Source organism: Alternaria dauci, chromosome 2 (assembly GCF_042100115.1).
Source record: "Alternaria dauci strain A2016 chromosome 2, whole genome shotgun sequence".
Taxonomy (NCBI): Eukaryota; Fungi; Ascomycota; class Dothideomycetes; order Pleosporales; family Pleosporaceae; genus Alternaria; species Alternaria dauci.
In genome coordinates, this window is record NC_091273.1 from 859,607 (window position 1) to 874,433 (window position 14,827).

The following is a 14,827-nucleotide window of genomic DNA, read 5'->3' on the forward strand; positions in this document are numbered from 1 at the left end:
GCGTGTCGCGACTTCCTTCCCTCTGTCGCAGCTGCCCCCAGCTTTCTCTGCCCCGTCTCTCTCTGCCATTACATGGCACCGGTCACCATGTGCTTCGGACGAAAACCCTCTGCTACCGACCCGGAGTCCAGGAAGAATGCCGAAATCGAGAAGAATCTGCGAACAGACCGGAAGCGGGCTGAGCGCGAGGTGAAGCTGTTGCTACTCGGTATGCATGTCAATTAAGAAACCGGTGAAGCAGCGTGACTGAGACAAGAGTGTGCAGGTGCCGGTGAGAGCGGCAAGTCAACGGTCCTCAAGCAGATGCGCATCATCAACGCCGGCGGATTCCAGAGTCTCGAGCGCAAAACATGGCGGGCTACCATCTTCAACAACTTGGTCTCGGCCTTCCAGACCATCTACGCGGCCATGCAAGAAGACGACATAGACTTCGAGGACGACGACAACATTGTACGCCCAGTCGCCACTCGCTCAAGAACAGTGCTAACCAACGGCAGCGGTATTCCGAGATGGTCAACTCTGCGCCCGACATTGGTACCGAGGAGCCCATGCCCGAAGAGTTCTACACAGCCTTCAATTCCCTCTGGGCCGACAAGGGCGTGCAGCTCACCATACTCAAGGGCAACCAGTATGCGCTGCACGACAACTTGAACTAGTACGTCATGTGCGGCCTTCTCTACTTGACCCAAACTCACAGTCTCAGCTTCTTCCAGAACGTCGACCGCCTGTTCCAAAAAGACTTCCTCCCCACCGACCAAGACATCCTGCGCACGCGATTACGGACGACCGGTATCTCCGAAACCATCTTCGAGCTGGGCAACCTGACATACAAGATGGTCGACGTTGGTGGTCAGCGATCAGAGCGAAAGAAGTGGATTCACGTCTTTGACAACGTGCAAGTCGTGCTCTTCCTTGTCGCCATCAGCGGATACGACCACGTGCTGGTAGAAGACAGGAATGGCGTAAGTCTTTTTTTTTTGAACGCACAGCTGTACATGCACTAACTGGACCAGAACCAAATGCACGAAGCTCTGATGCTATTCGAATCCATATCCAACTCCAAGTACTTTGAAAAGTCGGCGCTTATCCTCTTCCTCAACAAGATCGATTTGTTTACGGAGAAGATTGCAGGCGGAATGAGCCCGATCAGGAGGACATTCTCCGACTACACTGGCGGCGACAGAGATGTCGAGGCAGGCAAAGAGTTCTTCGCAAACAAATTCCGCAACCTCGTACGGCAGCCCAAGAAGGAGGTCTACGTCCACTACACAAACGCGACCGATACGAATTTGCTCAAGATCACCATGACATCCGTACAAGACATGATCGTCCAGCGCAACCTCAACGCCCTGATACTATAGTAATCACAGATGGACGCCTTGCGCGGAGCCATTCTCATGGCCTTAGATCGGCAGCGGGGAGGAGCGCTCACTCGCTCGCCCAAGCGAAAGCCAGGGACGCACACCCACCCGCGCTGCCGATCCACCCACCTGCCCTAGAACTGGATGGTCCACCTGGCGGGACCCGGAGTAGCAACGGTCTTTGAGTGGACGAGGAGAGACGATTTCCACGGCCCATTCCACTTTATACCCCCGATATCCCTTTCTCCACTTCTTCCATCTTCGCCAATACTTTGACGATCTCACGACATAATCTCTGGGTCTTGATTCCGAGTCTCGATCCTGGTCTTTTCCTTTTTCTTTCTGGTTCTTCTAGTAAGCGAACCCGCAATTTTGTAGATTGAATAGTTTATGCAGATCTAAGGAGATGAGCATGTCTTGAACCTGGGCTGCTGGGAGGTACAGAGGTTGGACAACTAGCGTCCAATGGACGTGTCTATACCTATCTGAACATCTCGTCTAGCAGCTTGCTGAGAGTAGCAGGATCACAGATTGGGGCCAGATAATGTCATGTACAAGAGTATATTACACGGCATTTGACGTGCAGAGGAGATGCAAGCACATTACAATTTGGTGCTGCAGTCTAATATCACAAACTAACTACTCAACTCCGAATGTCTGATTTCCTCACCCTTTCACCCTCAGAATGGTCACATAGCCTACTTACCCAGTACCATGGTCACAAAGAAAGAGATGAGGCAACTTGCACTCCATTTTACCCTCGTATTTACCCAACTCCCCTCGCGTTAAGCGAAGGACGACCCCAGGAAGTCGGCCAATTTAGTATGAGAGTTATAATTATGCCGCAAATCCCGCAGGATCCCAACGCAACGCCATGCACGCGCGGTTGCGGCGTGGTTGACTACACACCCTAACCAGTCGGTCGGCCAGTCGCCTTTTCGGTCCGTGCCGCTTTTCTTTCCGCGAACGAGCGGTGTTTGACTCGCGACGTTACAGTGCTCAATGGAGGGTCTATCCATGGATAAGAGTAGGTGTGGCTGGGCGGACGCAAAAGGTGGGCTAAGATGTTTAGGTAGAAAACGCAGTATGGTGTGTGGTGGACACGAATAGATGTTGGGCGCTTAGGGTTAAATCGTGAGGTTTTATTTAGAGTCTTGTAAGGGTGGGGTCCAAGGTTGGGTGTTAGTGAGTGTGGTATACGTTGTATCGAAGGGGGGTGCGAAGTGAAGTAGTGACAATGGGGCAATCCCTTGCTCGCTTGTTCCAAGGGGGAAGAGATCAGAGGATATGCGGGACAGAGGTTGCGTGCTTTGCATACTACTGTGGACATGTGTTCTCTCCAAGTGCAAAGCATCTGCGCGTGCCTACTGCAAGTGCGCAAAAAGCATATGTGGATCCATGTAGACTCGATTCATAACATCACATCCAAGCCGCTTCACCCGTAACCCGGGCTAGACAAAGCAATTAGTCGTCTCAGAGTTGTGCGTGTTTTTGCCAAAATAGCTAGTTTCTCTATGGTACGTTTCTGTATGAGGGTGCCTGGGTAGAGAGTGTCGACTACCTTATATCGTCATATCCTTGGCCTGTTACAAAGTGACGGGCCGCGATTCGACGAAGATTGCGCAAGGCGGTAGGTATCCGTAACAATCTTGACCTCGAATTCTTTGACGTCCACACCGGCGGGTGTTACTCACTCGGCTTCAGTCTCAAGTGCTAGGTAAAGATGGATGTCAAAATACAGGTCCGGAGTGTCTCGGCGACCAAGTCTGCTTAGAGAATACAAGGACACAGACTTTGAAGTGCATGCCATGGGGCTGTGAGTAGCCAATATCAGAGGTGGTGCATCGAATGTCGGTAAGAGTGAACAAGAGACGCGTGACATGTAAGTGAGCGTGACATGTGCCAGTGCCAGTACTAGTGCGGTTCGGGGAAACATCGGCGCGTGGTGACCTGCAGCAAGTCCTGATAGCCGGCCGCCTTGAGCCTCATCAAAGACCATCGTCATACCCCAATACCCCTCCACCCAGCTGGCCATGTTCTCGCCCGCTGTTGGCAGAGTCGCCCGCTCTGCAAATACTCTGGCTGCTGCGCCGGCCAGCTCGTTTGCCCTGACCCGCTGCGCCCGCTCTGCGCTGAGTAGCAGCACTGCGCCGCAACACGCCTTCCGACCCAGTCACCAGCGGCGCTACTCGTCGTCGAAGCCGTCGACACCCCCGAACAGCAAGAAGAAGCCCACCGAGCTGGACCAGAATGCCTCGGCAGAGCTCCCCGGTGCAGGCAAGAGGTCCCGCGAGACGAAGAAGCTGAAAGAGCCCTCGACGGCTACTACAGGCAACAACGTGCCCTTTGTGCCACCCACAAATCACCTCCGGGAAGACGGTATGCTGCGGCAAGGGTAGACGCTTCCATGCACGTGCTAACACCAGACAGACGTGAAGCTATCCGCCTTCTTCGGCCTCCACCGCCCCATCTCCATCTCGCGCTCCTTCCCCAGTTCCACGTCGACCGCTGAATTCGATGCCTTCTTCGATGCGGACCGCGCAAACGACGTCCAAAGAATGGAAGCCACCAAGAATGTTCTGAGCAGCTTCTTGGACCGCATGCACGCCGAGATAGATGCGCAAGAAGAGCAGCAAGCCGACGCAATACAGTCGGAACAGCATATCATCCACGTCGATGTTCAGCCGACAAAGGAGAACATCGAAAACTGGGCCGCCCGCCTCGTTCCCTTCCAACCGCCACCGGCACCCAACATGAACGACCCAGTCTACAGCACGACCGAGTCCGAGTCCCACTCTGCCCATGGTCTCTCCGCCAGCATCAACCAGCGCATAACCGAAGTCCCGCTGCCTTCGGAACAAGGCCGGCCGTGCACATTCCGCGAACACGTTGCGCAGCGACGATACGGCATGTACATGATTAGTGTAAAGCGGCAACGGAAGCTCAAGATGAAGAAGCACAAGTACAAGAAACTGATGAAGAGGACACGATTGCTGCGGAGGAAGCTGGACAGGACCTAGTGAGTATATAGCGTGGCGTTATAAGCCTGCATGGTCAGGTCGAAGAGAATGGCTTCACCGACCTGCGGCATGCTGGACTTGGGACTTGCATGTTGCCTGCGCAGGTGCGAAACGGGTCGCCATGACCACGAGTAACACGCGCGGCTCCAACAGTCGCCTCTCCATGGCCTCTCCGGTTGACAGAAGGCATTACGAATCTACCCGACTCATTTCTCGATTCCTGCGCATTTTCTTGGTGTTTTGAGCAGGTTGTTTTGATCGCATATGGCGCCAGACAAATCGCGTCATCTCCCCCAATATTACCGTCCAATCTCCACCATTACGTGCATTGTCCTTGCATTGCGTTTCCGCCCGCGAATCTCGCTGTTTTCTCATGCATCGCAACACGTCTTTGGGAATTCGAATGGAAGTTCCAAGACGGAACGCATTGATGATCGGCGCCGTCAAGCGACGTTCGTCGACGGCGGCTATAGGCGTAGCTCCGTGTCGCAAAGTCACATGAAACCCCACCGCGACTGAGGCCGTCACAACACCCCCAAGATCAGGCATCGGCAACGTCAGTATCTTGAGTCGATGCCCCGCATAGGAGCCTCAGGAGATGGCTACTAAGACGTAGCGAAGTCGCAGCCCGGCAATCATACGTTCCAGCACGCCAAAGAACGCATGACGCCTTGGCAGGAACACCCCTCAGTCATTTTTCCATCACGTTTGCCAAACTCCGCTGTGTTCTGGGCGACGGATCAAAGGCTGGATACGGATCTTGGGCGCATGGTTGTAACATGTAAGTGATCCTTGTTGGTCCTACCCCGGCTATGGCGCTTTCAAGGTATGTTCCTCATGAAGAGAGGCAAGTGAAAAGGTGATATATAAATCGGCGTTATCTCGCCCACATTTCAAAGGCCGGCAACTTCGACAACAGCAAGTCAACAGTAGCATCCAGCAAACTCTTCCTTTCGCTTTCCAGCACTTTTTCCATTCTTTCGCCCAGGTCGGCACCATTAACTTCTACCCTATCCATACTCACTTGTTCCAAAGAGCTAGTCTCTCATTTCACGTTTAAAGTTTAAAGTGCTACAACTTTGTCTTTTCTTCGGTCGATTTCAAATCACACACCAGTAAACATGGTTTCCAAGACTTTCATGATCGCGGCGATGATCGCCTACGTCCAGGCCCGTTTCGGTCAGGAGCAAATCCCCATCGATGCTATCAGCAGCGTCCAGGGTGGCGATGCTGGTGCCGCTGCTACTATTGCTGGCGCGGCCATCTCTGACCTTCTTGGTGCAGCAAACTCTTGCGACAAGGTATGTCTCCCCGCACTATAACGGCCCGCTTGCCCAGTCTCTCTAACGCGTAAAACAGCTCGTCCGTGCTGACCAGATCTTTACGGAACTCGGTGGAGGTGCCGATGCCCTGGCTGCCGCTATTGGTATGGTTACCGCAGAGAAGAACACCAACCCCTTCGCTGGCGGCAATGCCCAAAACGTGTGTGGCGATGCTTCTCTCCCTGTCACTCCCGAGCTCCGCGGTATCACTCCTCTTATCGACCCTGATGTTGATGTCAACGGCGACGCTGCGGCCCTTAGCCAGAGCAGTGCTGCTTCTCCTCTTGCGGCCGATGGTCTGAGTGTCTTTGATCTCATGGACCAGGCTGGTCTCGGTGACCTTGTTGTCAGCCAGGCTTCTGCCGGTGGTGCTGCTGCGGGAGGGGCTGCAGGCGATGCCGATCAAGGTGGAAACCAGGCGGCTGCTGGTAACAACAACGCGGATAACTCTGCGGACGACAATGCTGCTAACAACGGCAACGCGAACAACAATCAGCAACAACAAGATGCCGCCGCTGGCAACTCTACTGCTGATGCTGGTAACAACAATGCAAACAACGATAACCAGAATTCCAATGCTTGCAATAACAACAACGTCAACAACCAGAACGGTAACCAGAACGGTAACCAGAACAACAACGACAACAACAGCAACAATCAGCAAAACGGAAACAACAACAACCAGAACGACGACCAGCAAGATGCCGCAGCAGGGAACGATAACAACAATGCGGATGCTGATGCTGGTGCTGATGCAGGCAACGCAGCGGGAGCCGGAGGCGAAGACTTCGGCCTCTGCACACCCACCATAACCTTCCAAGGCGGCGAGAACGGTCGCCCGGCTGATGAATTCACTTTCCAGATTGCCGACCCCCTCGCCCGCGGCGGCCAGGGAGAAGCCCTGAACCCCGATATCATCACCAACGCTCTTTGCAACCAACTGACCAACGTCTGCGAGGCAAACGATGCTGCTGTTGCCACATGCGAGAGTGCTGCTGCCGCTGTTCAGGGCGGAGAAAGGAACAAGGCTTTGGCGGATCAATTCAACAGCCTTGTTGGATTTGCAGGTGCGGTCACGAACCCTGATGGTGGACCTGAGGATGTTGCTGCTGCTAAGGCAAGGAAGATGCGCAGGGGACTTAGGATGTAGAGAAGAGATGCGATAGGAGAACAGCGCACACTTGGCTGGATGCTTACTGTCACGAAGTTGCTCAACTTTTCCTTTTCTTTATGCTGTATTCTTATACTATAGCGTTTGCCTTTTGCGGAGCGACGACTAGATTGATATCGATGAACACAACTGCTACGATCAACAACCTGTGTCTTCGTCATTGGGAAATCAGATGAAGATTGACTACCTCTATCCCCATTGTTTGGCTGTGGGGTTTCTCGTACATCTCGTGATGTCTTTTGTGATACTGTGAGATGCATTCTGTTGAGCCTCCCAAGCTCAGTGGTGGGATTATAGCATTCTGAATGGACTCTCAATTCTTGGCCGTGTTTGATGTGTCAAGTGGCGGTGAAAGTTTTCTTGTCATCTCGTAAGAGCTGAAATTTGAAGGGTTTGTCATGGTTGCACGCCCATGTCCATGCCTTCCAGCCCGTTAATATCAGGTACAATTACTAATTCCCTTTCTTCCTTGGCTGCATGTAGCAGTCTTATTCGCGAATCGGTCCAGTGTATTCTGAAGTCAGCGGCGTCTTGTGAGGGATATGTTCTCTACTTCCAGACGCTGGTGTTGGATTCCCTTTTTCGTGATGTGGAGGGTTGGTCTAGCCACTGGATAATCTGGAAGCGTTCCCGCCACTAACGACATCTGTGGCAGCTGAGCGCATGCGGAGATTTCCACCCTCCTTGGTGTGCTATAATCTTGGTTCAAGGCAGACTGGAACACGTTCTGAAAAGGTATTTGCATTGGCTTGCGGTGTTCTCCTAGTACGCGGCAGCAACTATCCGTATCTACGATTTCTCCTCGGTCGAGAGGACTCTCCTCCGTCTTCGGCACGCATACAACAGCTCCAGGAACGGCGAGTTAGTGAACCCAGAACTGAGGGGAAAAGCAAGTTGTACCGTTCCCTACAATGTGGGTTCGATCGATCTTCCGACTTCCATGTGTCCGCCCCGAAAAAAGAAAAGAAAAAGAACGTGGCTAGACAACGTCATGAGAAATCTCCGCGGTCACTGGCTGCATCCATGTTTGCGATACAGCTCTTGTTGTGGACCAAGATGCAAAGGTAGCAAGACCCGACCGAGCGTCTTCACCACACGGGCTGTGCTTTGACCTAATGCATCGTGGATGGATACTTCCTGTTCCGAGAATCCTCCCCGGTATCCCCGCACATGCTTCTGCCTTCACAGTCGCGTGCGGCTAACTCTTGGTACATGATATGCAGAAGATAGTGAAATCAGGCGTCCATTGGCCATGTGTAACACGAGGTTTGACTTGGTGTGGCTGATCTGCAAGTCCGTTGCGATCTGCGCTGCATGTGTAACTTCCGCGGAGCTGGTGGGGGGAAAGGGAGGGTCCTAGATGGACGCTTGACTTGCCTACAGAGGCGATGTGGCTTGCGGAGAGACCCTGAGCTAGAAGGCATGGAAGGAAGGAAGCAGTGTGTGTGGAGATGGTGAAGATGGCTAGGATCAAGGGGGGCCATGCACGCTTAGAGTCGGTGAAGTTGTGAGCTGTTTTGGACAGCAAGACGAGTATTGTGAGCTGGTTAGGATAGCAATGCAGCTTTGCCTTTCCGAGCAAGCGGCTGGCGCACAGCGGTCATGTGTTGGACGATCATTGGGGAGTGCAGGCAGCCAAGGCAGGAGTGAGCTTGCAAAGTCCACGTGTGAAGATGCTAGAGTCTGTACATGCCGCTGTCGTTCATTGCTTTTGAGGCTGAATCAGACCGAAGCCACAGACACCAGGGTATGGGATGGACGCAGCACAACTCTCGCCGCATTCGAAGCGATGTGGCGCAACGTGGTATATGCCGGCCTCGAAGACCAAGCCAGGTGGCTTCGTACGAACTTTAATCGCTAACCTCAGCCGTCAACACCGGATGAATAGTGCCCGCCCGTGAAGTGAAGCTACTGAGGACGTTTCGTGACTGCTAGGCCGCATCGAGGCAAGGCGTGTCATCCAAGATGAGGATCAGGTACAACTGCATTGAATCGACCCACCAAACACGTTTGGGTGAAGGAGGGTCAGGTGGTTGAGGGCGAGCGGAGCGGCGAAGACAAGGCCCGTCGTAACGAATTTGGACAAGGTGTGGCAAAACGGCTGCGCCAGGGAGATCGCAGAAAGCTTGAGTGCTCAACAGATGGATTGTTTGGGTGACAGCGCGAGAGATGCGTTCACTCGACATGACACGGCGGCGCCCCATGCAAGCAGTGCAGCGCTCAGACAGCATTACGCAAAACATGCTAGCCAGACGGGACTAGCGCACTGGGTGGGTCGCGCACGGGTGAAAATCGCGTGTCGTCGATTTGCAGGCCATTCCACACAGACAACAAAGCCCTGTTAGCCTCATTGCGCACGAGCGTGGCCTAGCATGGCACATTATTAAGAGAATCATTTAGCACAGGGCGAGAAGCCAAGGGAAGCTGAGAAAAAAACTTTGAGACCTGCTTGCTGAGCAAGGGATCACCATCGGTCCTTTACTCGGTCCCATTCCCCCGCCATCCGATTCGCACCACTGCACCAGGACCTGATGACGACGTAGGTGCTAATCGCGAATGTGGTTCTTCAGCTGATGGCGAAGTTCCTACCTTATACCTTCTTATGTGCCTTTTTTCGCCGATTGAGACGCGCATTACTACTATAGTCTATGCTTACGGCTCGCCAACACCCTGTGGATACCTACTAGATGAACCAAGCCAGCATGACCACTCCACGACGGAAAGCATGTGTCGAATGCCGCCAGCAAAAGGTACTTCCCCGTCTCAATGGGACGCGATAAGGTCCGACGATGCTAGCAATCGATTACTGATGCTCCTTCTTACAGATTCGATGTGATGTCGAGCAGCACAAGGTACCGCATGACCCATGCGGCCGCTGCAAGAAAATGGGCCTGGAATGTCGCATCCTCCCGACATCAACCAGGAATCTGCGCCAGACGAAGGCAGAGATGCGACGTGAGCTCGAGGAGTTGCGATGGAATATGAGACAGGGGCAGAATCCCGGCGATCCGAACTACCCTCACTCGACGGCATCACCAACCGTCGATATGCAAAATTACACCCCACTCGAACATGCTTCTGCCACGTATTCGGATCCCTCTGGAAGGACCGATGCTTCCGATTCAATGTCTCCGGCTTTCGACTCCAGGCCGCCGACGCGAAAAGGTTCCGACCACCATGGCACAGTGCCACGCGTGATAGACGGCTATTTACTCGATTCGAAACGGATCGACGATTGCTTCACCATGTAAGTTATCCCAAGGCATCTGCTTCGGTGTGTACTAACAGCATCGTAGTTATTTCACACAATACCACCCGCTATTTCCTATCTTGGACCCGTCAATAGGGCCTAATAATTACTATGATCAGTCGCCCTTCTTGTTCTGGACTATCGTAGTCACGGGATCGCGGCGGTACTCTGATCATGAGGTCCTTGAAAGGACGAGTCAGCCCATCACTCAACTAGCATTCTCCTCAATGGCTTTACGTACCTCGCAAGTTCCAATCATCCAGGGCCTTTTAATTCTTTGCACCTGGCGACTACCTACCAATTCAATGTACAAAGATACGACGCACCTCATGTGCGGTTCCGCAGTACATCTAGCAACGCAAATTGGCCTTCACATAGCAGGCGTAGGCCAGGATTTTGCTAGGACCCCGCTCGAGAAGGACCAGTCGCTCAAGGTGCAACGTGCCAGGCTTTGGCTATGTTGTGTCATCGTCTCTATAAGGTAAGGACTATAGACAAAGTCTCTCAACCCGCGCTAACCATGTTTAGAACGAGTTGTGTTGAAGGCATACCACCTCTTGCCGAATCATTTTTCGATGGGGATGAGCAAGACCGCGAGGACATGGTTCCGTACCTACCTTCTGATCTGCAGTTCTTGCACAAAGTCTACATCATCCTCATGCGTGCCATGGTTGCTATGGGCAAAACCAACTTACAATCCATACACTGCGACGTTCGCGTGCTACGGTCGTTGATCGGTATATTCGACTCGCAACTCCTCAGCCTGGCTCCGTCTTCCCCAAGTGAACTCGGTAAGTTTGACCAAATGTGTATGGAATTCCATCTGACGAAGTAGATGCTTTGCAACTGAGCTGTGCACGTATACATGTCATGGCATTCCATTTCTTCGCCCACCCGACCAACCCCGGGCCCGACGCTGAGGGTCTCTCCCGATTTTACTCTTTATGCATCTCAGTCATTGATTCTGCGGCGACGATGCAAACGGCACAAAAGATCCACTTACCTTCTGTTTCGCAGTCATTCATTGATCGCACCATCACCCTGGCTGGTTTCACCATTCTGAGGCTTGTTCGGAGTCCGCTGGCTCAGCACCTGGATGTACTTGCGGGCGAACGAGCATTCTCCCAAGCGTATGATTTCCTCCAGAATGTGTCTTTGCAACCAGGCGATATTCATTTCCGGACTGCGCATATCATGAAAGATTTGTGGGGTAGTGATAAAGTGTTCCGCAAGAAGGACGGTCGTGTGGAATCGTTATACCTGAGGTTGAGAACAAGGTTGAGCATGAGCGTCAGCTATGACATGTTCTGGTACTGGCGAGAGGAATTCGGCAACATGACAAATCCCTATAATGGTGATGACGCGACGCTTGAAACTGCTCAGCAGAGAATACCTCGTAAGCATTTTATCACCCACTTTGGTCAGCATGTGGCTAACCAACAGGCCTAGACTACCCGTCACAACAACAGCAGCAGCAGCAGCAGCAACAGCAACAGCATCAACAGCACCAGCAACAGCAACAACAACAGCAACAGCAGCAGCAGCAACTGGATCCATCGATGGGACAGCAAATTTCGGTAACCAAATTCGACCCCAGCTTGGTTAATCCCCAGATGCAACCGGATCCGTCCGTAATGAGCTTTGATGCTTGGGAAGGTCCAGATTATGGCGTGCCACCAATGCTCGATCAATTTCCCGATTACGACTGGGCAGCGGGTTTCGAGTTCTCAAATGCTGAAATCCCAAATGTACCGGTTGGACCTATAAATCCAATGATGACAGCACCAGGACCGGGAGGTGCACCAAACATGGGGTATACCTACGGTTAGACATTGAGTGGCTGGTGTCCGTGAGAGAGAGAGAATGGCTCGGACGCGATGGAAAGTGACGACTACGGTTTCTCGCCTGGTGCGAGCATTGAAGTGTTCAGATACCGTATACCTATCCAGATACGCAATGCCATGGGAAGATTTTGCGACCAACCAAGAAGCCAGATTATGTCTACTATGCACCACCAAAGGCAGAGGTCCAAATACGAGGTCATGGTGGCGAAGACCGGTCGACCGCGCGCGGATACGGCGGGCAGTGATCGCGATGTCGGAAAATTGCTCGATCAGATCGCGGCAGGCTTCCTCGGATCAGGCGTGACGCTTAGGAGTTGCTGGGATGGCGTTCAACTAGACCGACAGGAACCGAAAGATCTCCGAATCAGATCTGCGACCATTTCGAAGGCGTATATAATAACAGAGGGTCTTCTGTCTGGTGGAGACGGGCATTCGATGGGCCTCGCGCCAAAAGAATCTGCTCAGCATTGTCTACAATGTAGTCAGCAACCCGGCCATGATAGTCACTAGCGCTGCCTTGCGCTAGGTGTTCAATTCTGAAGTCGTGTGGAGGAAGCAAGAGAACCCGCGTTACAACACCAGGAAATCATCGTGGCGGCCGCCAGCGCTTTAAATCCCAGTCTACCCCCACCCCCCCCCCCCCCCCCCCCCCCCATGCGCTCGCCTATCCAGGACTTCGGCATCGGCCAGTGTTCCGAACGGGGCATCACATCCTTCGTCTTCTCACACGACATTGCTTTTCGCCTACGACAAGCCGACCACGGTATCGGCGAACCCGAGCCTTGCAGTCGTCTGGCCAGTCAGATGGGACGAGTGAGGCGCTCCTACCGGTCAAACTGCCGGCGAACATCGGCACGCAACACTACGTCAGCAAGAGGAACAGGGCATTGCGGGGTGTCACCACAACGACTTTTCCCTGGTGTATACGCATCTCTTGGGCGTTATGACGTGGGTGGGTACCTTTCACAATTCTGATTTGTGAATGAGCTGGTAAACGTTCGACCAAACCTTTTCGCCATCGCGCAAAAAAGTCCTTTCTCACAAACCAGATCCTCCCGAGAACTTGGCCGAGCAGATGCGGACAGGCGGTCATAGATGTGAGGCGTAGCCTTTTCTTTTCATGAAGGTGTGGCTGCCATTATTGTTCCCATGGTACTTTCCCAGGTTTAGCTATTTAGTTTCTATACAAGACATTAGGAGTTTGCTCCGATTGGTGATTCACACTATTACTTCTGAAAATTCCCGGGCCGTTTTCGGTTTGACAGGCCTCCTAGTCGCGACGAGCAAGTCACCATCACTGCCGGATCCGGGATACCATTCCGCCACATTGTATACGCAAGACGCCGATACTCAGCGGGCGAAAGTGAGGCCACCAAGTGTATGTTCCTGAGGACACTGTACTTTACGAGGACACTATAGTTCTTAAGCGGATCGGATTTGGCGCGGCTCGACAGCGAAGAAGAGCCAAACGCGACGTGTACCAAGAATATTTTAATCGCTACCATTTGTTGATACTCCCGAGAGCGAGAGCGAAAAGAGAAGGGAAATATGGGTTCCAGCAAGGCACCTGAAAGGAAGATGACAACAGTCGAGAAGCTGAGAAGCATGCTGGCAGATCCGGACAAATTCCTTTCCTGTCCTGGGGTTTACGATGGCTTTACAGCGAGAATAGCTCTCCAAGAAGGAGTGGACTGTTTATACATGGTATGTCTTACATGTCATCGTCAGGCACGCCGCGATATCACAACTAACACGCTCACCCAGACTGGCGCAGGAACAACAATGTCCCGTCTAGGCGTCGCCGACATGGGCATAGCAACCTTCACCGACATGCTGCAAAACGCCGCAATGCTCGCTTCCATCTCCCCGGGCACGCCTCTAATCGCCGACGCTGATACAGGCTACGGCGGTCCCGTAATGGTCGGCCGCACAGTAACTGCCTATATCCGCGCAGGCGTTGCGGGTCTGCATCTAGAAGACCAGATAGTGAGCAAGCGCTGCGGTCACCTAAGCGGCAAGCAACTCGTCGACACGGAAGAATTCGAAGCCAGGATCCGGGCCGCGAGGTTAGCGAGAGAAGAATCTGGCGGTGATATCGTGATTATCGCCAGGACAGATGCTTTGCAAGGTTTCGGTTACGATGAGGCTTTGCGTCGTCTCCGGGCTGCTGTTGCACAAGGCGCTGATATGGCCTTCCTGGAAGGCGTTACGACGGCTGAAGAGGCGAAGAGGATATGTGCTGATTTGGCGCCTACGCCGTGTCTTTTCAACAGCGTGCCTGGCGGTGTGTCTCCAGACTTTACGGTCGACGAATGTAAGCAGCTGGGATACAAGCTTGCCATCTTCCCCTTGTTGGCATGCGAGGTTGTATATCCGGCAGTCAGGAAGGCAATCCAACAGATGAAGGCAGGACATGTTGAAAGCGTAGAGGAGGATGGAAAGAGATATGGACCTCGGGAATTGTTCCAAGTGTGTGGGCTGGACGAATTGATTGAGTTTGACGTCAAGGCAGGTGGATTACACTACAAGAACGGTGCGTAATGGGAATGATGGGTACAAGTGGGAGAGACAAGCCATGTTTGATGGATTTGGTATGGAATAGGAGATTTTCGGAATATGCTATATACCACTGATAGTTTTTCAATTCAAGATAGTTTCGAAGAAGTCCCATCACCGTCCGGTTAGAGTGTCAGTGCTAACCTTGAGACTTCTTTCCAAAAGACGATGTAACACTATTCCCTGTAAACCCATCTCTCCATCCTCTGCCACAAGTCCTTCAACCCTTCAATCTCCTTCCGGACTTTCTGCAACTCCTGCTGGTGCTTGCCCTCGATCTCTCCCCTCCTGAGTTCAGCCTCT

At 52.8% G+C, this 14,827-nt stretch overlaps 5 protein-coding genes across 5 annotated transcripts; all 5 read left to right on the forward strand.

Annotated features, from left to right (window-relative positions):
• Nucleotides 1-87: 87 nt before the first annotated feature.
• On the forward strand, nt 88-1,361 carry ACET3X_002363 (uncharacterized protein; the record flags this gene model as incomplete). Its single annotated transcript, XM_069449097.1, has 5 exons — nt 88-208; nt 266-450; nt 498-655; nt 704-962; nt 1,014-1,361. The coding sequence occupies 5 exons, from the start codon at nt 88-90 to the stop codon at nt 1,359-1,361; spliced, it is 1,071 nt and encodes a 356-aa protein (XP_069308910.1).
• Nucleotides 1,362-3,394: 2,033 nt separating this feature from the next.
• On the forward strand, nt 3,395-4,381 carry ACET3X_002364 (mitochondrial 37S ribosomal protein mS38; the record flags this gene model as incomplete). The annotated part of the gene is made up of 2 exons (XM_069449098.1): nt 3,395-3,740; nt 3,792-4,381. 2 exons carry the CDS (start codon nt 3,395-3,397, stop codon nt 4,379-4,381), a joined length of 936 nt encoding a protein of 311 aa, XP_069308911.1.
• A 1,121-nt stretch (nt 4,382-5,502) lies between these two features.
• Nucleotides 5,503-6,853, forward strand: ACET3X_002365 (uncharacterized protein; the record flags this gene model as incomplete). The annotated part of the gene is made up of 2 exons (XM_069449100.1): nt 5,503-5,682; nt 5,741-6,853. 2 exons carry the CDS (start codon nt 5,503-5,505, stop codon nt 6,851-6,853), a joined length of 1,293 nt encoding a protein of 430 aa, XP_069308912.1.
• Nucleotides 6,854-9,576: 2,723 nt separating this feature from the next.
• ACET3X_002366 (uncharacterized protein) lies at nt 9,577-11,953 on the forward strand (the record flags this gene model as incomplete). The annotated part of the gene is made up of 6 exons (XM_069449101.1): nt 9,577-9,624; nt 9,700-10,121; nt 10,171-10,605; nt 10,653-10,915; nt 10,960-11,520; nt 11,574-11,953. The coding sequence occupies 6 exons, from the start codon at nt 9,577-9,579 to the stop codon at nt 11,951-11,953; spliced, it is 2,109 nt and encodes a 702-aa protein (XP_069308913.1).
• Nucleotides 11,954-13,669: 1,716 nt separating this feature from the next.
• On the forward strand, nt 13,670-14,509 carry ACET3X_002367 (uncharacterized protein; the record flags this gene model as incomplete). Its single annotated transcript, XM_069449102.1, has 2 exons — nt 13,670-13,672; nt 13,733-14,509. The coding sequence occupies 2 exons, from the start codon at nt 13,670-13,672 to the stop codon at nt 14,507-14,509; spliced, it is 780 nt and encodes a 259-aa protein (XP_069308914.1).
• Between the last annotated feature and the right edge of the window lie 318 nt (nt 14,510-14,827).